The sequence below is a fragment of the Equus przewalskii genome, unplaced genomic scaffold (genome assembly GCF_037783145.1).
Source record: "Equus przewalskii isolate Varuska unplaced genomic scaffold, EquPr2 ChrUn-13, whole genome shotgun sequence".
NCBI lineage: Eukaryota > Metazoa > Chordata > Mammalia > Perissodactyla > Equidae > Equus > Equus przewalskii.
The window spans coordinates 14,038,940-14,062,679 of NW_027228750.1; the positions used below are offsets into that span (position 1 = coordinate 14,038,940).

The window sequence follows — 23,740 nt, forward strand, 5'->3', positions numbered from 1 at the left end:
CTGGGATAGCTGGTTACCCAAGGTCTCCAGTCCAGACCTACTGAATCACAAACTCTGGGTGAGAGTAGGGGGAAGCCTAGCAATCTGTTTTTTCAAGCCCTCCAGGTGATTATAATATATGTTAAAGTTTAAGAATCACTGCTTTACTCTAGACAGAAAAAGTAAATAAAAACTAACAAACATACATTCTCTTTATAAATGTCATCTCCAAGTTCAATTTTTACAAAGAAATGGACTTTATTCTGTAGTTACAATTTGAAGTTTAATGGGAATTAACTGCATAGACAGAGAGAGAGAGGGAGGGATGGATGGATGGATGGATCAATCTTTTACAAACCTCAGGAGATACCCAAATTATTATTCTATCAGGCTTTTATCCTTCCTTAAGTTTATCTCAAGAAAGTCTTGTCCTTTGAATATGCTATATCCACACTTACCTTCATTAATTTTTAACACTTTCTTTTTCCTTCTTTAGAATCTTGTTTTGGTCTAGCAGATCGAGCAAATTGCTAATATTGAAAAATTAAGGTTTCTTTCACAAACATGAAGTAATCTTTTCTAAATAACTACAAAGAACTTCCTAATGTAGGGTAGGAGTATAGTTTTTTAATTTATCTTTTATACTTGTCTTCTCATTCTGTCATTTGTCAAATATTTTGTTGAGTGCCTCCGACCTGCTGTCCACAATTTGGGGGACAAGTAAAAACGTACTTTTTCTTTACAGTCATTTTTTATACCTGACCTTCACTCCTTCACCTATCCCTCCTATTTCTAGTTTGCAAACTGCATTAACTACTAAAAGCAGGATCGTTATCAATGACATATTCTGGTTATTAAAATTCTCAAACAGAAACATGAATTACAATATATACTATAAAATAATTTTTTTAAATAGAGATATGAAATAAACAAGAGGTTTCCTTTATAACATAAATATATAAAATATAAAATAAAACTATAATGAATCCTACCTTTAACAGCTCCAAATATATTTCTGGATAATGTAGTCTCAGGCTTAGCATGAGTAGGGACTTTTGAGCTGTACAAGTGAAATGATTTTTTATAAACTGAACTCTAATAACCTCATGACGCTGAGATTCCTTTATTTTCCAATAAAAATATAAATAATACTATCCTCTGACTCAGCTAAGTATGTTTATAACTATCTCAAGTTAGAATGCCAGTTGTTGAGATTTCTAAAAGAAAATATAAAAATTAGTTTCAATTATACTCTTCTCCTCAAAACTACATAGTGTTGGAACAGATTGACTTAAAGGATACAACCACCATAGGTTTTCCAAAAAGAACATATCCGTTAGCTTCCTTTAAGGCTTTTGCTGCTGCTTTTTCATTTGGAAGTCCAATGAAAGCTTGTCCTTTCATACGACCTTCTTTCATCAAGCGTATATCAAACCTAGAAGTCAAAGAAGAGTGGTTTTGATTCAAAGAATGCCAAACAATTTTGATGAAGTGAATGGGAATGTGTTGAACAATTTAAAATTTTGCTATTTCAGAGTAAAAATGACTACGCTGTCTGATTAACACATTAACTACTCAGGCTTTCTAAAATTATATTTTGTATTCTGTTCTAAAATGGATTCTATCTTTTTTTAGCTATGATAAATAGATGTGATCTAAAAATTATATTACTAGCAAGCATAAAAGCAAAGCTCAAGTTTTTATCTCATATCTCTATTTAAAAAAAATTTCATGCAGCCAATTCAATACTATCTAGTGAAGTGACAAAAAAACAACTATATAACCAAGAATAGAAGGGCTGACAGGAACCATAGAAAAGTAACGTAGGATTTCAGAGTAGGAAAGGACCCCACTGATCATCTAGTCAAAACCATCGTTTTACAGGTGATGTCTACAGAGACTGAGTGACTTTTTCACGGTCATGCAGATAACTAAAGTTAGAGACAGAAACACAAACCAGATCCTTTTATTCCAAGTATAGTGTTCTATTATTTCCTAGTGTACTAATTTTTCAACATTTTCAAGAAAAAAAGTATATTGAAAACTAATTAAAAAAATCAGACTGTAATTACAACTAAAGTATTGCCTACCATTTAGATAGTCTATATGACTACCAAAGCATATAAAATATTTAAAAGTATCAATTAAAAAACTGAAATTTTCTTTTTTTAAATTCACATGACTAGTCCCATGGGAAACATTATAATTTATTATTTTGATATGTACAGCTTTCTCAATACAGAATCATTTGTTCTCCTCAAACTCTAATTGCAGGCAATACTGGAAATAGAGGGAAAGGATGTATACATATATATATATATAGGTATGTATTCACATACATGAAATACATATATGTTTTTCTTATAATTGTAATTCAAAGGCAGTAACAAGAAAAAGGATCAGTATTTTGCATGGCATGCAAAAGCAGCTTTCGGTATCCTCATCAAAAGAGATATCTGCCACTAATGAAGATAAATAGAGAATTTTAAGACATGGTACTTTACTCCTTGTGCATACCTATCTAAAAAGATACACAGGACAGATAAGACTTTAAAAGTATTGATTTCACATGAAGATTAAAACAAAATTAGTCTTGAGCCACTTCTCTATTTTACCTCAAGAGTCTCTCTCCTTACCTTTTTTATTATTCCCTACTTCTAAGTTATACGGCCAAAGGTCTCATATACTTGGAGCTAACTGACTTGGAATTTTAAAGAATGAAATTCTAATTCTAAACATTAGCTCTTATATAATTTACAAATCATATTCTTCTCTTTTGCTCTCACAAAATTGGGAGCCTTGCTTAATGCAACCCAATTAAAAGAAGAGAAGTTACAGCCAGGGTAAGAATCTAAAAGAAAAATTTGCCTAACTGCTCTATATTCCTGAATGAGTTATTAAACAGTAGCTCTCCAAGCGTAACCTTTGGGCCAGCAACTTTGGCGTCATCCATGAACTTTTTGGAAACACAAACTCATGGGCCCAACCTGATCCTAGAAAATCAGACTGTCCGGGGAGGGACCCAGGAAACTGTTTTAGCAAGCTCTCCAGGTGATTCTTAAGCAGGTTAAAGTTTGAGAACCATTGCTTAAGAGCTGGGGATCAAGGCTAGAATCTATGATGAAGCTTGTTTCTATAAATAAAGTTTTTAATGGAACTCAGCCTGAATATTCCTTTATGTATCATTTATGGCTGCCTTCAAGGTAAAAAGACAGAATAGAGTACTTACAACAAACACCATATAGCCTGCAATAAAATAAAATTATTAAATTTTTACTACCTGCCCATTTACAAAGAAGTTTTCAAACTCTTGCTCTAGATGACTAAAAGATTAATTATGCAACACATAAGAGAAATTTCTTCATATAATTTTTATCTCTTAAGGGGAAATGTTGGAATAAAAGGGGGTTAATTTGTAATGGATAAAAAACAAAACACAAGGCCAGCCGCAGCGGTGTAGTGGGTAAGTTTGGCAGGCTCTGCTTTGGCAACCCAGGTTCAGCTCCCAATGCAGAACAATGCCACTCATGGCGTGCTAAGGCAGTGACCTACATACAAAATAGAGGAAGACTGGCAACAGATGCTAGCTCAGGGAAAATCTTCCTCAGCAAAAAACAAGCAAACAAAAGAACCCCATAATTTGAGAATACAACAGCCACTTACATTATTCGTTGTGTTTCTGATGAAAAGTCAACATATCTTCCAAAAATAAATTTAAGGTCCTAGAATTTCAACAAGAAAAAGACAGATAAGGAAGTCCAGAAAAAAAAAAAGTAAAACAATAAAGTCAATTTATAAATTTAAACTTACCTTTTCTTGAACATGTTTAGCTAAATTCTTTACATAAATTCTACAGTTTGGTTCACCAGGCTCATAACTTCTAAAAACCGGAAGTGTTTCCATTTCTTATTTAAAAAAAAACCAACAAGGATATAAAATTAAGATATTTTCATCAATTTTTTAAAGAAAAACTATAACATTCAAATATAAATGTTAAATAGACAAAATAAGCATTATGAAAATGTTAAAACCACAGAACTTAACAGCAATGCTATTAATAGTATGAAAATACTCATTAAAAATCTGAAGTGATAATATGAAAAGTTAAAAATTTTCAGATATCTGGAAAAATTAAATTTATGCAATAAGGTATTTATTATTAAAGCTTCTTTAAGATGAGTTACTTTATGAAAAAGACTGAAGTCAATGAAAATGTCATCAATCATTTGTGCAACTGTTTTGCTTAAAGTCAATTTCCCAAACAAGGCACCAATACGTTGAAATGTACCAATGAAATATACAAATGTAATAATCGAGTATTTCAGACAAACTATGGCTTCTGAATCCCTATACAGCTATTCCTATTTAGTGTCAGTAATCTGCTCCTGACAACTAGATGCTCTATGCAAAAATGCTAGTTGGAAGTTTATTTCCCCTTATTATGGGAAAAATTATTATGTGTTATACATCCATCTAAACCCCTTAAATATTTTCCTAAAACGTATTAAAACAGGAATAATCCATTTGAAATAAAAAACTATCATGTTAGGATACAAAAATCCTTAAACCAGACTACTAATCATCAAAAAATTAAAACTGAGTATTTTTTTTTTTAAACAATTAACTTGCAAGCATCTCAGACACAGTAGTGTGATGGTCTAGTAATTGGTTTTGGAATACAGAACTCCTGACTGTAGGCCTCACTGATTTGTTTAAGATGTCATATGAAAGTTTTAGAAATGAAAATAAAAATTTTTTCCAAACAAATACAGACTGGAAACATTGTATTGTGAGAGATACTTCCCTCTCTATAAAATATAGTTACTAAAAACCAAAAGTGGTGACTAAAAACAGTGACTGGAGAGATGTTTTGAAGTATGTGCCTTAATTAAGGTAAATAACATGAAGAAATTGGTGTTTTGTTTCTGAAGGATTAAAGAAATGTAAAATGAAATAAGCGTTGGTTTATTTCATGAAATTACCTTCTCTAGAAATTCTGCCCTTTTCCAACTCTCTTCTAGAAATACATTCTGATGGCATTTCATCAGAGTCTTCTTTAATCTCCTCTGCGATGTTCAAATTAGGTTTTGGGAAGATTTTTCCAAATCCGGAATTGGCATCAACTTCAGTAGTGGATAAATCTAAGAGTTAACATTTAAACATCAGACATTAAAACTCCCTCCCTTCAAAATAGTTTTTGTTTTCCATTTTTAACCTTTAAGATATCTTTTGGCACTAAAACTCTTTGGTGATTTTTCTCAATGATTTAGAACAGGGATAGGCAAACTTTTTCTGCAAAAAGATTCAATATTTTAGGCTTTGGAAGCCATATAGTTTCTGTCATGACTATTCAACTCTGCCACTGTACCATGGAAACAGCCATAGACAATAGCTAAACAGCCAAATGGTTGCTTTGTGGTGCCATTTAGAGGGTCAGCAGAGTGGAAAGAAAATGAATTTATTTTCAACATACTTCATTTGAGGTGCCAGAGGGGCATCTGATGAAAAGGTTTAGACAGGAAGATGTGTGTTTTGGGGGGCAATAATCAACATTTTGTTTAACCTTCCCTCTCTGAACTATTAATAATTAAGTGAAAAGAAATTTGCAATTTATTACATAAATTACATAACTACCAAAGGCATTCTGCTAATGAGATGTGGTCATTCAAGATTATTTATACAATGGGTATAAAGACTTCATAACACTACATCAGAATATTGTGAAACAAACAACCTTTAACGGTCTCATGATTAAAAGATTAAAATTAACACATTATGCTGGAATAAACTTCATAAAATAAGACACTTCCATTTGAGGATATTGAAAAAAAAATACATTAAACATCCCTCCATCAAAAAAAAACGACCAATCCTAATCTTGGCCCTATAAGAAGTAAAGAAAAATAAGTATTTGCACACTTAAGAAATTATTCGTTCAATTAGAAAAATTAAGAAACATGGTGAATTTTTTATTTTAGACAGCAACAGAATAGATCTCAGAAAATATAAATTTTAGCTTCAGCAAAAATTAAACTTGCATGGGGGAGAGGGCTGGGAAGGATAGGGTTAAACATTCACTAAAAAATTTTAGTGATATTTAATAAAAAAGAAACCAAAAAAACCTCTAGGAAGCTGAGATGATGATGCAAAGAACATGCGACATTTAGGATTATAAATGTCTTTTCGGTATGTAGAAAAACTATTGTATAAACAGACCTCCTGTGTCCTCAAGGCATCAATAAGAGAAAAACTTTTAAAACTGCTTCTACTGTTTTCAGTATTACTACTTGACACTGATGTAGAATGAGATGACTGTCCCCCTCTCATATACATCTAAACCTTTGAGTAAAAACTAAGCTTAAATAAAAATTTGTGTCAAGGGGTGACTAGCCATGAGATAAGAAAGACACACATACAAAAAATGTATATAAATATTGAAACACACAAAAAAGGACCTGTGTGGAAAGGGAATGCATTCTCACTAACCATCAGAGACAGGAACTAAAACCAGTTAGTTTTTCATTCACTACATGTGCAATACTTACTATAATTCTATATTCACACAAGTGTTCAAAGATATATATACAAAAATGTATATTGTAGTATTTTCCGTAACAGTAAAAAACTGGAAACCACTTCAACTTTTATCAACAGAGTATGATTAAATAAAGATTGATATAACTATATTACAGAGTATTATGCAACCACAAAAAAAGTAAAGTATATATTTTTATGTTGACACAGTAAGCTACTCCTACTAGACTTTAAACTCCAAAAGATCACAGACTATGTCTAACTTGTCCTCTAGGGCCTAGCATAAAGCCTGCTATGCTCTATGCTTTCCCTAAGTCCTTACTGAGTCAATGACAAATCCTACATAAAACATAATGCTCACTTTAAAAAAAGACAGAGAAAATGTGTTTACACACGTATATGATACGGCCTGAAAGGCTATCTTTACACCAACTTATTAACCATAACTATTTCTAAGTAGTGAGATGGGAACAGTGGGGTTTGAGGTGTAAACTTCCTAAAATTTTACTTTACATGCTCCTGTTTTGATTACATTTTCTGTAAGCTGGTATTATTTCCAAAATTAAAAAAAAATTATTAAAGAACAAAGGAATACCATTGTATTATATTGATGCCTAAAAGAAGCAGAAAAAATTCGGTAATTTCAATACATTATCTTTAAATTTAAGAATAGTATCTTGGTAAACAACCTTCCATGTGTTCTGGAGGAAGAAAAAAGTACATGACATCTACAATTCACAAGATAGTCACTCTGCTTATTTTCTAGCCAATAATATAATTATACTAATAAAACCACAGAACATCACATTTAACAATCAATAAATAAAATAAGTCAATACAAGAAAAATAAGTCAATACAAGAAACTCTTCTATTTATTTTTAGTGTAAACATCAGCAAAAACCAGACTAAATTTCACCCCAGATTTCATTACTAGCAAAAGGCAACTGTGACAATCTCACCATTAAGCACTCATTTTACTTACATAAAAAAAGTTCAAAATGGACAGTATTCCATGATGTCGAGAAGACCTAACTGCATATTTTAAATATACTTCACAAATACTAAAATAGAGAAACATTATACATAGAATTCTAACATAAAAAGCTGATTGAGAAGAATTTTTACATAGCATATTAAAGAACTAGAATATGCTTACCACACTTCTGTTCGTCGTAAGTTTGTTCCTTTTCTAAATCTTTCTTAAATGCAGCCACCATGTCAGTAGATATATGGAATTCAATTTTTTTACTACCTACAGGTTGTGGTTGGTCAAACACATCTGAAGGTAACAGCACTGGATGTAAATTGCTGTTTATAAACAATTACAGCATTACTTTATAATTGCAAATAAAATCCTAAGTAAAACATTATTTCATATTTACTTTAAATTTAAAAAACTAACACTGATAAAGCACTCACAACACTATAGGCACTGCACAAAGTAACTTACACTTAATACTTCCATAAACCCTAACAAATGTTCTAATACTATTAAATTCCTATTTTAGATAAATAAGGAGACTGAGGTTAAGGGATGTTAAGTATTGCATAAAGTCATTCAGTAAATGACACAGACAGGACTTGAGCACTATTAAATCTATATTTACTAATATGCAAAAAAGCTCATTCTATGTTTAATATAGGATTATAAACTATATTCTGTATACTATATAATAAAGCTATGCTGTCCAGTAGAGTAGCCACCAGCCACATGTGGCTAATGAGCACTTGAAATGTCGCTGTACAAATTAAAATATGCTGTAAGTATAAAATACATACCAGACTCTCACAACTTTGTATTAAAAAACAAGGTAAACATCTCAATAACTTTTTATATTAATTGTATGCTGAAATAATATTTTGGACATAATGGGTTAAATAAAATATATTATTAAAATTAATTCCATCTGTTTCTTTTTTACTGTTTTAATGTGGCTATTGGAAAAATCTAATTTGGTTCACATTATTTATTTAATTTAATTAATTAATTTACTTTGGTAAGGAAGATTGTCACTGGGCTAAATTCTATGCCAATCTTCCTCTATTTTGTATGTGGAATGCCACCACAGCATGGCTTGATGAGTGTTGCATAAGTCCGCACACAGGATCCAAACTCATGAATCCTGGGCCGCCAAGTGGAGTGCATGAATTTAACCACTCAGCCACCGGGCTGGGCCTTCATATTATTTATTTTTAATTGTTCAGTGCTGCCACAGAGATTAAAAGCATGGGACTGTGATGTCAAGACAAGTAACATGGGAAATACATCGTATTATTTATACTTAATGTGAAATAAGAAAAAAATTAAAGACCCAGTCTTTTAAAAATGGGAAAAAAACAGTAATTTTAACAAACTCCTTTCTCAACTTATAAAGTTACTTACAAGTTCAAGGAAAATTTACCTTGTAGAGTTAAAACTGCAATTGATGGTAATTTTCATTGGATAAAGGTATTAAAACACATAGAATTTTACGGCAAAAAGGCAAGTAAAATTTCTGCCATAATTTCAACCAAAATCATGTTAACGCAAAATGTCAGAAAATCAGTCAAAAGGAAAAAACGGGCAATATATTTCAAACAAAATACACATAACGAATATCATTTCATTGGCAATTTCTGTACTACAACAAAATATTCAAGGAACAGTGGAAAGCTGATTTATATCTAATTAAATTCTTTCATATTCATAGCCCTGACCTTTACCCCAAATTTGCTTACTCACTGAAAAGTTTATTATAAGATAACATAGTCTGAAAGAAATTTTTTTTAAATGTCAATGGCATTACAATGGCTCCCTCAATAAATTCAAACATCTTAGCCTAAGACTTAAGGCAGCTCTCTCTCCACATCCTTCTAGTTTTCATCATTTCAATCTCTATCCAATAAATTTTCCTACCTCTACAAACTTTCCTTTTACTTTTTCATTCATACTGGATATCCTTTCCTTGACTAATTTTTGCCTCTCATCTTTCAAAGCCCAGATGAAATGTCTCCTCTCTCTTAAAGTCTTTCTAGATTTCTTAACTAGCTGTGACCTCTCCTTTCTCACAACCCTTCAGTTCTTAGTTTATATCTTTTTCTTATGTCATTTATTATAACTTCTAATGCAATAGTCATCTATGCATATGGCTTACTGCCCATAAGACTGTGAACTCACTCTTTGAATAGATAGCACTAACCTTTGGACACATGCTCCAAATCACACATGATATTCAGCAGAGAACTTTATCACACATTCAATAAATATTTAAAGGCACTTCGGTAGGTGCTGTGTGCTAAGCTAAGATGTGCGAATTTTTATCCAGTTGGCTACTTTTAAGTCAAAAAATGTTTCATATTGGTAGTGGAGTCAGGAGGAATGAATATAATTTCATATAAACACACTGGTGATTCCATTATCAAAACTGAATGCAGAAGGGGAAAAAGACAGTGAAAGGACACTAAAAGAGTATTGCTTTGGGGGCTGGCCCCGTGGCCGAGTGGTTAAGTTTGCGCACTCCACTTCAGTGGCCTAGGGTTTCACTGGTTTGGATCCTTGGCACAGATATGGCACGGCTCGTTAGGCCATGCTGAGGTGGTGTCCCACATGCCACAATTAGAAGGACCCACAATTGAAAATATACAACTATGTAATTTGGGGATTTGGGGAGAAAAAGCAGAAAAAAACAAAAAGAATATTGGCAACAGTTGTTAGCTCAGGTGCCAATCTTTAAAAGGAAAAAAAAAAAAAGAGTACTGTTTTGAAGAATATCTTAAGTGCCTACAGGATACACTGAGCAGGCAAAAAGGAGGAAGCTGGAAAAGAAGACTTCAGGTCTCAGTAGGTTAAAGCTAAAGATAGAGATTTGGTATCTATTAGCTTCAAAAGGTGAAACGAGAAAAATTAATGAGATTAATAAGGAATATAAATATATGAACAAAAGATCATGGACAGAAGCACATGGAATCCAATATTCAAAAGAAAAAGAGCGAGCAAGAGAGAGAGAATGACACGAAGGAAAACAGCAAGAGAGGCAGTAAGATGGGAGATTAAAAAAAAGAGAGAATGATAATGTAAGATTAAGGCTGGACAATTTTGAGACCCAGGGTAGTCAAAAGCATCAAATGCTGGTCAACCGTGACACAATTATGAATATTTGTGAATCTGGCAAATAGGAAGTTACTAGTGAACCAAACAGATGAATATGAAATAAAAGCCAGACTGAGGAATGACATGAGTTAAGCAAGTAGGCAAAGAACATACAGAACCTTTATTTCATAATTCAAAACAAAGTTACCTGTGTGAAGCAGGTGAAGGTGTAATCAACATATCCTTTATTTTTTGCTTTTTTCTCACGTGGCGCTGCTTTACTGTTTTTGGTCTTTTGGGCTGAAGATTTGCTAGTTCCATTAGTTTGGTCATTCTACATTGGAGGAAAGGCAAGTGAAAATAAAATTTCTTATGGAAAAGCATAGCTATTTACCACTGTTGTCTGCTAAGCTTAAATATGCATTTGGGCTTATAAATTATAAAATGATTTGTGTACAGACTAAGCGTAATTTCTAAGTCATCAATTAAGATATAAATTTGACAAAAGCTCAAATTCTAAATCTCCTTGCTCACCTTTCATCTTACTTTGAAGGAATCAAAAATCTATTCAATTGTGATTTATCAACTTTTAAAGATACGTTTCATTATAAAAATTATTATTTGCCCAAATAAGAATGGTTAGACTTAATGCCAAAATATTGAACAGGATACACTAATACAATCTATGTAACTATTTTGCTCTTTTCTTGACTGATATTCAAAAGACCTTACGAACACAGTAAAATTACTTCCATTTATAGTCTAATTATTACAGAGCCTGGATTGAAGTATTTTCATTTAAAAAACCTTCTGTGGGGCCAGCTGCATGGCCTAGTGGGTAAAGTTCTGCATGTTCGGCTTTGGCAGCCCAGGTTCTCAGGTTCAGATCCTGGGTGCAGACCTACACCATTTGTCAGCCATGCTGTGGCAGTGACCCACATTCAAAATAGAGGAAGATTGGCACAGATGTTAGCTCAGAGCAAATCTTCCTCATCAAAAAAACTCTTCCTCACCAAAACAAAAAAAATATTTGCACATAATTGTTGCAAATCAACACTTATGTAAACAAGATAACTTACTTGAGAACAAAATTTTCAAGTCCTATACCCTGAGCAGCTTGTAAGTAACAATCAAGGTATAACAATTGATACCTTGTACATAGCTTGTCTCCATTACCAGTATGTGTAATATCTGGAACAGATCTTTTCAAAGCATTTTTGTATCTTCCACAGGATCAGATACAGTGTTTCCACAGAGCAGGCTCAAAAACCACTAGTCACAGCTCTACTTCTCTAGCTATATTTGTGAAACTTGAAAGCAAAACAAATACAATAAAATGCAAAGGAGGAGGAGGAGAGTATGTTTAAAATAAGTTTTAAACCTTCCCTAAGCAAGGAAAAATGAAAACAAATACTGTAAATTTTTAAAGCCTCTTTACAACCATGGCTTGCGAAAAATTTTATGAATAAATCCAGTTATACAAAACATGTCTACATTCACAAATTGCTCACCCAAAGTATACTAAGCCTCTACAACAGTGTCTGGCATATATTAGGTAGGTAATCAATATATATTTGCTGAACAAATAAATAGTACCATTTTTTTTTTTAACATTTCTAGAAGATAACAGAGAAGCATGAAACCAGAGATTGATTCACGCAAAGGCTTTGTTCTCATGACTCAAGATGAATTATTTGCAGAATTTCTTACTATATCCCTAAAATGGAAATCTAAATGAACAAAACAAAAACAAACAAAAAAGGTTCTAGCTAGTCTAGATAAAGTATTTCTTATTGCTATCATTATTTTTATTAAGAAAGTAAGATTTACAGAGGTTAAGTAATTAACCTAATGCAACACTCTGCAGCATTGTTCTTTATTTAGCACTAAGTTACAGTCTATTGAGAACTGCCAGCCTATCTAAACACCTCTGTTCAATGCACTCTATTCACTCCCACTTTGTAGTTTCAGCCCTGCCTACATTTTGATCTTAACTCTTTCCCTAGAAAAAGAACATATATTGAGCCAGTACTTCAGTAACCACCCCTGGTTGTCTAGCAGTTAAGATTAGGCACTCTCACCGCTACGGCCCGGGTTCAATTCTCAGTCAGGGAACCACACCACCTATCTGTCAACTGTCATACTGTGGGGGCTGCATGGTCCTGTGATGCTGAAAACTATGCCCCTGGTATTTCAAATATCAGCAAGGTCACCCATGGTGGACAGGTTTCAGCTGAGCTTCCAGACTAAGACAGATGAGGAAGAAGGCCCTAGTCACTCACTGCCAAAAAACTGCCCATGAAAACCTTATGAACAACAGCAGAGCACTGGCTTCTACAGCACCAGAAGGTCAGAGGATGGTGCAAACAGACCAGGTAGAGTTCTGCTCTGCTGTACACAGGGTTGCTAGGACTCAACAAGCACTAACAACAACAACAAATTACTTAAGTGGACACTGAGTCAACAGATGTCAAATTGCTGCTGATTATTTGTATATGTTTCCCAGTCTGGGTTTTGGTTGACTCATGTCAACGACTCCTTCTGTATCTTGACTCTTCTGTGCAGTTACCTATTCCCATTTGCCTATATGGGTCTTTGAGGCTCGGGGCTGGCAAATTAGAGCCCAACAACCACATCAAGCCAACTGCCTGTGTTTATAAACAGAAAGTTTTGTTTGAACACAGCCACATCCACTCATTCAGGCATTATCTATGGCTGCTTTCCCACTCCAAAAGAACCCTTTGGCCCTATACAGAAAATGTTTAGCAATTCCTATTCTAGGTTATGCTGTGGATTACATACCTGAACCTTATTAACAACTTACTGTTTTAAGACAGTCTTTAAATAAAATATATGTAGATCATCAAGAATAACCAATAAAAAGAATAATTTATCTGCAGTAGTTACTACAAATAATTTTGTATTAAATCCTACAGAGTTGCTCTAGAAATTTTTCTGAGGTGAGTAAAGTCCAGGAGAAGAAGCTGACAAAATATGACAAAATATGAATACAATTTACTTCTGTTCTCATTATTTGAAAGTAACGAGAGTCCCATAAAGCCTCCACAAACACTAAATTAGAGAATGATGAATCATTGTCTACAGGGGAAATTCAGGATTAGGTTCCCGCAAGCTCACATTTCATCAACTGATCAACACATACCTTGTTTTATGTGTGTTTCTGTTTAAGGACGCTTCATCTAACACACACAGTTATGTGCTACAAAATGATCCACATTTCGGTCCACAATGGACCACATATATAATGGTGGTCCCATAAGATTAGCACGATATAGCCTAAGTATAGCCGTATTATCTAGGTTTGTGTAAGGACACTCTGATGCTCACACGATAATGAAATTGCCTAACAACGCATTTCTCAGAACGCATCTGTCATTAAGTGGTGCATGACTGTATGTTGTCGATTCATTAACGGTGAACTCACAGTCAATAGCACTATAACTCATTCCTGAACAAAGTTTATCTAACACATGTATTTTCTCCATAAAGCACATCACAGTCTTCCTGATCTTGAATTGAATACATTTCAACACTATGCTTGGGGACTATTTTAAACACCAAAATCACCAACAAACAGCACAAAAATGTGAAAAACATGGTACTAAAAAAGACCATAGAAAGGACAAGGAGCTACTGAAACAAGAAGGCAGACTGTCACCTTGTTCTACCTCATCTAAGAATGTGCAAGTTGAGCAACTCAAATTTTCCACCATCTGCATATGCCTATGTTCACAAAAGACCATAAATGCAGTGCAAGTATTGATTTTTGGGTTACAACTAACTTTTACCAAGCTAGCCACATTAAAAAACATAGAATCCACAAATAATGAAGATCAACTGTACTTTATGATACCATAATCATTCATCTAAAAAATTACTCACAATACAAAAATTTTTCCTTAGGTCTTGATATCTTCTCTCAAGTTTCAATCTATACCGACTACATGTTTGAGGGGTTGGGGGCTAGGAACAGACAAATTTTAATGATCCTAAATTATGAAAGATTATATGCAAAATTTTAAAAGAGCTAGAGAATCACTTTCCCAATAGTCTACGTTTCTTGGAATCTAAACAAGTATTATTTAACATTACAAACCTTTGTCGGTCTTCATCATCACTGCTTTCATATTCTGATTCTTTACTAGATAGTTCCTCATCCTCATCTGGCAAAGGAGGTTCCTCTGGTGGCTGAGGAGATGTAGGTGGAAGAGGTGCGTGTAATGGCATATAGTCTTCATACTAATTAAAAGAACAAAACGAAAATACTATAGCAATCTATGTTTATGGAATACAAAAACCATCCACCCAGGCACAATTCTCATATCTCTCTACCTCATGATATTCTTTGACACATTTAACATATATTGAGGGAACATCTGCTGTGGCAGACTGCTAGCTGATCATAAAACTTGTTTCTTTTTCCTTGGCATCTAGCTGGACTAAATTTCCAAACTACAAGATCCCTTGTAGTTAGATCTCACCATGTAACTGCGTTTTAGCCAATGGAATGTTAGCATAAAAAACTTCCATACATATAATCCTCTCTCCCTTCTTGATCTGCAGGTTGCATGGTAATGTCCTCACCAAAACCTGAGAATGCACATAGTGAAGATAACTTAGGTCTTTTGAATGACTCAGTAGAGCAGAACATCATTCTGCCTTACTTTTGGAATGAACTTGACATGAACAAGAAATAACTCACATTGTTTTAAGTGACTAAGATTTCAGTTTTATTTGTTAACAGTAGCTAACATAGTCTTAACTAATATCCCTGCAATGTTCCAGGCATTGAGGTCTTGGCTTACAAAGAAAAATTATGAAGCCAACAGTGTACACATTAGAAAAGCAGCCAAAATACAACAGAAAAGCAAATTTTCCATTTAAATGTTAGTAGTCAAGATAATTTCTCATTGCTATTATCTAAAAAACTACTAAGAGTATCATAGCAAAATAACTAAAATTATTCAAGAGCAGACACAGGCTACTAACTAAATTGGTAGATTTGCATAGCAAATTCTAATTTAAAAAATTAGCAAACTTTCTTGTCTTCTGCAAATGAAGTTCTATATGCAATAAAACCAGAACAGAAATTTTAGAAAATTAAGTTTGTTAAATGCAATTATCTTATAGAATGGCACAACTGTCTGGATCAAAAGATTGAACAATAACACTGGTAGAAACAATGGCTTCTATTACCAAAAGCACCTCTTTCATGTTTTGGCTTTCTTCCACTTTCAGCTCTCCACTTGACTATCATCACATTAACTTTATATTTGTTCCTTCTTTTCAATGTGCATTAGAAGTCACTAGCACAACATTTAAAAATGTTAGCATCAATATTCCCACCTTCAGAAGAGAAATTTAAAATCTTAGAAAAAATCCTAAGAGCTTTCTTACCATGGGAGGTCGTGCAGTAATTGGTCCAAAAGGTGTGGGTAAATTCATTTTATTCATAAGATGAAGCACCTTAAAGTAATTAAACATTTAAAATCACATAGTGAAATGATGATTTGACTCATCTTATATTTTACATAATTAAAAACTTTGCAATAACACTATTGAGTAATTTTTTGCCTTTATAATCCCTGGACAGGGCTAAAACTAGGCCCTAGTATATCTCATATCACCCTTCCTAAAATGTTTGTCAATTCTACTAATGCTATTATTCTCATTATTAAAAATGTCACTTTCTTGCAATGTTAAATCTACTGAAATGTTGTGTCTTTTTCCCTGATTACTAATTATAAAACAGAGAGAAGCAAAATAAAGGAAATAAACATCCATATTTTGTACTTCAAAGAAGTATCTTATTACTGTCAATACTTTGAAGCATTTGCTGAGGGTCCACTATGTCTTTTCCTTTAAGAAAGAATCTCTACATTAAACATGTATGCTAAGGTAACAAAGAATTACCAGAAATTATATTTCCCAAATTAGCTTATGTTTATTATACTAATACTAAACATATTAGTATGTTTATATTATAGTTTACAAAAGGCTTTACTTGAATGTAGAAATATTTCATTCCTTTTTGCAATGGACTGAGTGTTTGTTGTGTCCCTCCAAAATTCATATGTTGAATCCTAACCCCACAATTTAATAGATTAGGAGGGGAGCCTTTGGGAAGTAACTAGGTCACAAGGGTAGAACCCCCATGAAAGCGATTAGTGTCCCTTATAAAAAGGAACCCAGAGAGCTTTCTCACCCTCTTTCAGCTTTGTGATGATACAAAGAGAAAACAGCCATCTGCAACCCAAAAGAAGGCCCTCACAAGAAACCAACCATGCTGGCACCCTGATCTCCAACTTTCAGCCTCCAGAACTGTGACAATTTTTGGTTGTTTATAAGTCACCCAGTCTATGGCACTTAGTTATAGCAGCCTGAACTGACTGACATATCTTTAAAATATTATAGTATCATTGCCTGTCAGAATTTGTCTGATTAATACTATTATGAAAAAGCATGAGAATTAGCATGGAAAATAATTTATCAAGTTATATAAGCACTCACTTTGAGGAAAGTAAAGTTTTATTCTACTTACCTGTACATAGAACTTAGGCACACTTGCCAAAGCATTTACTATGTTTGCTAGGATTGTGCTGGAAGGTGGTGGGTACATATACTTGAGGCATGAATTGAGAGGAAAAGTCAGCCTAAAAAAAAATTTTAAATTCTTATCATGTCTTAATACGCTTCATATCAATAACTTGTAACCTGCTAGCATACAAAATTGCTCAAATGATTCAGTACTCTTAGATTAACCTTATTTCTAGTAGATCCAAATAAGTACATTTAAAAATAAACTTGCCTTGATTGCATTAAAGAAAAATAAAGTATTTCTTAGAGCTTATCTTATAACCCTGCACATGTTGATGGAACCAAATTTAGCGACAAACTCTTATAGCTCAAAATGTTTAATCAACACATTAAAAATATTCATGACATACCCTTTAAAAGAAAATTTATCTTATTTACTATATATATAGTATATATATGTGTATGTATGTATATATACTCAGAACAACAAAATACAAACAAAAAATGCTAACCCATGGTTTGGTGCAATTCCATTTTCTATGGTTAAACAACCAAGTTCTTTCTTTTCTTTATCATCTTCCACAGGATCATCAGACCTAAGAAACACAGAATCAAAGTTGATCTGATCTTTAGAAACAGAGTGAAAAACTGCATACAGAAAAGACATTATCTTTTCAAACATGGCATTATTAAAACAGTCCTACAATATGTAAAAATTTGAAGTATTTCTCAAGCAACCACCAATGAAAAGGAAGGGAAACAGAATCAAGCTTCAGTAAATACCTCCTCTATTCCAATACTATACAAAGTATGCCACATTTTCATTTACTCTTCACAGTACCACTGTGAAGATGGTATGATAAACCTCACTGACCAAAAAAAACACCACACCTGAAGTTTACATGGCATAAAATCGTGACACTCAAATTTCTTTAATGTGCATCACAATCAACTAGAGGATTTGTTAAAACTCAGGTTGCTGGGGCGTTATCCTCCCCACAACCTCAAATTTCTGATTCAGTAGAACTGGGTTAAGACCCAAGAATTTGTATTGCCGTCAAGATCCACGATGGTGCAGCTGGTCCAGGGACTACACTTTGAGAACCACTAACATAAAGCCAATTTGCAAGGCTGTATAACTACAAAGAATTACAGCTGGGAACCAAATATTAGTCTTTGATATCAAAGCATGCCCATTCATGACACCCTACTATCTCTAGTACAACAAAGACTTTATACTAATTACCTTCCATCCACTTAAAGTGGAATGCTTTTCACCATCTCTCTTCCCACTTCACATTGATTAATTCCTAATATTAAATCAACACTCAGGTTCCTACTGTACAATTAGGACAAAAATAAATAGACTATTTTAATGTACAGATTCAACAGATGTATCATTTACTGTTTTAGATTATTTACTTGCTAGTCTGAAAACAATCCAATAGCAATACAACTGATTAAAAAACACTGTAAAATGTTAGGAAAACTTAACTATCTACATACCTTTTCTTTTTCTCACTGCCTGAAGAGGGACATGGGGAATGAACTCGATCTTGCTCTTTTGCAAATTCAACAACTAAAGTATGACCTAAAAGTTTCAGCTGATGGAGTCTTGTCAGTGCCTTCGGTTGGAAGAACAAAAGAGTAAAAATTTGCTAACTGTACCAAAAATTATTTGTTAGAGATCATATACAAAATAACTTATATACAGTTTTTGTTAATGCTGCTAACATTTCTTCAGCTATTTCTTACACATTTCTAAGTTCAGGCTGCCAAGGCTTTAATGATTATTAAGGGACTAATTCCCATCACTTAGCAAAACTAAAATCTGCTTGAATCCAACTCTGTCTATACCCAGGCAGCTGAAAATGGTTAGAAAAGCAAACATAATGAATTGGCCTGGTCTCATTTAAATTCATGACCACAGACATAAATCTGGGGGTTGCTCTTAATGAAGGCACACACTTACATATTACGTACCACATTCTTAGTTCATTTTTTTCTATCAATATCTTAGAGAGTATTTTGTACTTTCTTCTTGTTCCTCAACCTCACAATATTCCTCTCCCATTCTTTTAGCCTATGACCTCGCTTCCTACTTTAAGAAAAATGAAGCAACTAGATAGAACTTCACATTCCCAACATAACTCCCCACCTACCAGCATCTGTACCTACATATTCTACCTTCCATCTGATAACACATATTAACTATCCATGTTTTTATCTAAATCAAGTTGCTTCACTTGTATCCTATATCCCACCCTCTCTAATCTATTCAAGAGCCTCACTTCTACTCTCTGGAATTATGGGGGTGTTCTTACCTATTCTGCTAATTTTCTGTCCTCTACTGGATTATCTACATCCGAGACAAACATGCTCTTATTTCTCCCATCCTAAAATTTTTTCTTCTTCATCTATTGATCCCACTTACCACTGCTTGCTCCCTTTTTAATTACTCGCAGTAAAATTCCTTAAGAGTTATCTAAGTCCTCTATCTAAAATTCCTCTCCTGTCTTCCAGCTTCAAACTCACTTCAATCAGGCTTACATTTAATCTGTCCACTGACACTGCTGGTCACAGGCAACAACAAATTCTATACTGCCAAGCCAATGGTCAACTCTCAGTCTTCAGTCTACTGTATTTTTAACACAGCTGATCACTCCCTCCTTGATATATGTTCTTCACTTGGGGTCAAGACACCATACTTTCCCACAGTTTTCTTCCTAGCTCACTGGTTTCTACTCCTCAATCTCTTCGGCTTGTGCCTTCTGTAACTCTTAATGTAGGCATACTCCAGAGCCCTATTATTGGTCTTCTCTATCTAATCTCTTGGTGACCTAATCCAGCATCCTAAATTTAAATACCATCTCCATGCTAATGATTCCCTACTTTCTAACTTCAGCCCAAACCTCTACGCTGAAGTCCAGGAACATATACCCAAACTACTGGATAGCTCCTCCTAGATGTCTAACAAACATCGTAAAATCAACACTTCAGAAACTGAACCACTAATCTCTCCTCATCCCCCTAAATGTTCTCCATCTGGAACCTTTCCCATTTCAGTTGATGGTAACTCCATTCTTCTCCTGACTCATGCCAAAAATCCTGGAATCATGCTTTACAACTCTTTCCCACATTGCATATGAAAGCCATCAAGAAATCCTGTTAGTTTCTACCCTCAAAATATATCCACAATCTAACCACTTCTTACTACGTCCACTGCTACTACGGTGGTCCAAGTAACCATCATCTCTAGATTGAATTACCAGAATAATCTTTTAACAGATCTCCTGTTTCTACTCTTTCTTGCCTTTCATCTATTCTCAACACAAAGTGATCCTTTTAAATATTATTAAGTCATATTATGTTACTGATTTGCTCAAAATACTCCAATGGCTCCCCATTTTACTCAGAGTAAAATCTAGGGTCCTTACAAAAAATATAGGTATGAACTCTATTAATACTCTGACCTCAAATCCAATCATCTCCCCTCAGTGCTTCAGCCACACTGGCTTCCTTGAACATAACAGGCATGTTCATTCACCTCCTAACTTCTTTCACTTCCTTCAAATTGTTGCTCAAATATGACCCTAACCACGTTAACTGCAACTTAACCCTCCCCAGCCAGCACATTCCTGATTCTATTGCTCTTTTTCTTTTTTTCCCATAGCATTTATCATTTTCTAAAATAATAAACAATTTATTAAGTTTATTATTTATGGTCTGTCTCCCCTTTTGAGAATGTGAGCTCCAATGAGGGCAAAAATCTTTGTTTTATTCACTGATGTATCCCAAGACCTAAAGAAGCATCTAGCACACAGTAGGCACTTAATAGTTTTTGAACAAATGTAGGCCTTAACTGGGACTACAATTTTATTCTGTCTTTAGGCATCCTTATTTGACTCCATTATACAAAGCAAGTTTTAAAATACTTCAATAATTTTCCAGTCCCTAAATCAACTCTAGACCTCTTCACTATCAATGGACCTTTGATTATCTGAAACACAAGTCATCTAAACTGAATTACTTCAACTTTCTTCCTCTCAAAATTGTATCACACACAGTCTCTTCTTTTCAAAGATTTATGGCTTTTCACTTTTAATGTTAACTAATCTCCCTATCTAGCTCAGTTACTTTATTCTTAAACATTTCTCTTCCTCTTTTTTTTTAAATCAATCAAGTGCACTCTAGCCTAAAAGTCCTATCACTGCTATTATTTTCTCATTCCTTCTCTTCAATACAAACATTTCTCAAAGACAATGACCGGCTCCATGTCCTCTCTTCCAAGTTATTCTTGACCCTAAAACAATGTGGTTTTCATTAACATATTTCATTTATAATTTCTTATGCTATATTAAAAAAAAAGTCTTCTGAAAAAAATTTTAAAAATACATATAATGTGAAAATCTTCTGTAATACCACTCTCAGAGAAAGACATTAAGAATTTGGCATATACCTCTACTACATTTTTTTCTATGCATAAATTAACAAATATACCATTAGTTTTCCATAAATTAAAAGTTATGTCATACATAATGTTTTGCAACTTTATTCATGTACTCTATCTGGGCTACATGCTTTATTAATACATATTCATTCGACCTTAATTCTCTGACAGTCAAGTATATGGATATACGACAATTTAAGCTGTCTCTTCTCCTTACTGAGAATTTGGGTCATTTCTATCATTTCATAATAAAAAGTCCTTTACTAATAGGCTGTTCATTCCTCATTTTGTGTCACCACAGGATCTCATCTTCTTGAAACGCTCTTCTCTTTGCATCTATGATCATTTTTTTTCTAGTTCTGCTTCCTTCCTAACTTCTCCTTTGGTCTTCTTCGCTGGCTTGTCTTCCTGTGGGTAACCATATCCATTCACTTGATTGAAGAAACTCCATTTTTCATCTTGCCTCAGCACTAGACTCATATTTTTAAATGTTTTTAAAAGATTTCCATAGAAGTAGCACATTGACTCCTCAGAGTTAATAGATGACATTTGAATTATCTACCTTGCAAACATCCTCTGAATCCTGCCTCTGTCAGCTAATGTAATAACCCGATAACTAAGTCCAAAAATCTTAAAGTATTCCTGCTCTCAACTTCTACATCTATAGGGATCATAAGACTTACAAACTCAATCTCTACCAAGTATTTACCTTCTTCTTCCTTTGTCTTCTTATTGCCTTATTCAGATCCTTTCTCTTGTCCTGGCCATTATAACATTTCTCTTGTCTTGGCTTTCCATTTGGTCTTCTTACCTCTAACCTTTTTCCACATCTAATCTATTACATAAACACTACCAGATATCTTTCACAGACCTGACCATATTACTGGCTAACTCAAATGTATCAAGTGTCTTTAGAATACCTACTCAACAAAATTCAATCCCTCCCTCCCACCCAAATTTAGACTCAATCTATTTTCCAAGTCCTATTTCCATTTCAACCCTTAGGTCTTGATCCACTTACAACTTTCCATGCCCCATAGCTTTACTAAATGTTCTCCAAACCTAGATGGTCCATCTCCCTTTGTTTTCTTCTCAAAATCCAACTAATCATTAAAAGTCCACATCAAAGGTCACCTCTTTGCAATTGATTCCCTAAGATTTTTAAATATATATTTTCTCCCTTTAATACTTAAAATATCTTACTTTGCAACAGCTACAGAGGTAGTTATCAATCTTTGCATCCTTTAGAACTTATTTTTAATTACATAACATTACACTTCAATTTTAATTCACTTTCTAGTAATCTACTATTCTTATGTTTAAATACGTAAATATTGTGCAAGATCTGCCAACTGACAAACCAAATGTAGCCTGTAACCAAACTCCTGAAATACAAATGCTTTCACTTTTAAAAAGTGTAGTTTAAGGGGCTGGCCCCGTGGCTGAGTGGTTAAGATCGCGCTCCGCTGCAGGCAGCCCAGTGTTTCGTTGGTTCGAATCCTGGGCGCGGACATGGCACTGCTCATCAGACCACGCTGAGGCAGCGTCCCACATGCCACAACTAGAAGGACCCACAACGAAGAATATACAACTATGTACGGGGGGCTTTGGGGAGAAAAAGGAAAAAATAAAATCTTTAAAAAAAAAAAAAAAAAGTGTAGTTTAACATTATGTTTCATTTTCAAACCAAGATTGATAATAGAAAATTGTTGATAACTCTAATGGCAAAGAAAAAGTCATACCTTTATAGCTGCTTTTTCATTAGCGAAAGTAGCAAAAGCTGTATGTTTCTGAAAAAGAATTAAGATACACATTATTTCTAATATAATTTCAATTTCTCATAAAAATGTCTGATATTTTACCAGTTGACAGTGATGTGACACATTAATAAAATCATGGAAAAATCAAGATCTTTTAACTGTTTATTAATTTCAGTACAGCGGTTCTCAATCTTTTTTGAATCAAACTTCTTTGAGATGAAAGCTATGTAGCCTTCTTCATATACAGGTGTGCACAGGCACACAATGTTTTATATATACATTCAAATAGTTCAAGAGACCAGAATTTAAAAAACTCCTACTAAACACAGAGGATCACACTTAAACCATGCAAAATATAAAATAGCTCCCATTTATAACATATCTAAAGA

At 33.7% G+C, this 23,740-nt stretch overlaps 1 protein-coding gene across 7 annotated transcripts in view; it reads right to left on the bottom strand.

Moving 5' to 3' along the window:
* RNPC3 (RNA binding region (RNP1, RRM) containing 3) overlaps positions 1 to 23,740 on the bottom strand; it is a 54,593-nt gene that overhangs the window by 29,213 nt on the left and 1,640 nt on the right. For 6 of the 7 annotated variants that reach the window (XR_011536810.1, XR_011536809.1, XR_011536808.1 and 3 more), the window contains exons 2-14: positions 23,334 to 23,381; positions 18,648 to 18,766; positions 17,654 to 17,737; positions 17,146 to 17,257; positions 16,002 to 16,070; positions 14,701 to 14,843; positions 10,792 to 10,917; positions 7,671 to 7,822; positions 4,962 to 5,120; positions 3,790 to 3,884; positions 3,643 to 3,701; positions 1,282 to 1,414; positions 438 to 509 (exon numbers count right to left, since the gene is read on the bottom strand). Coding sequence is in view for 3 of the 7 variants with exons in the window: in XM_008526368.2 (XP_008524590.1) it covers positions 450 to 509; positions 1,282 to 1,414; positions 3,643 to 3,701; positions 3,790 to 3,884; positions 4,962 to 5,120; positions 7,671 to 7,822; positions 10,792 to 10,917; positions 14,701 to 14,843; positions 16,002 to 16,070; positions 17,146 to 17,257; positions 17,654 to 17,737; positions 18,648 to 18,766; positions 23,334 to 23,381 (1,359 nt within the window). In the remaining 4 variants the exon portion in view is untranslated. Of the gene's footprint in view, positions 1 to 437; positions 510 to 1,281; positions 1,415 to 2,202; positions 3,226 to 3,642; positions 3,702 to 3,789; positions 3,885 to 4,961; positions 5,121 to 7,670; positions 7,823 to 10,791; positions 10,918 to 14,700; positions 14,844 to 16,001; positions 16,071 to 17,145; positions 17,258 to 17,653; positions 17,738 to 18,647; positions 18,767 to 23,333; positions 23,382 to 23,740 lie in introns of those variants that run through there. The other variant, XM_070608073.1, reaches the window with a different exon arrangement.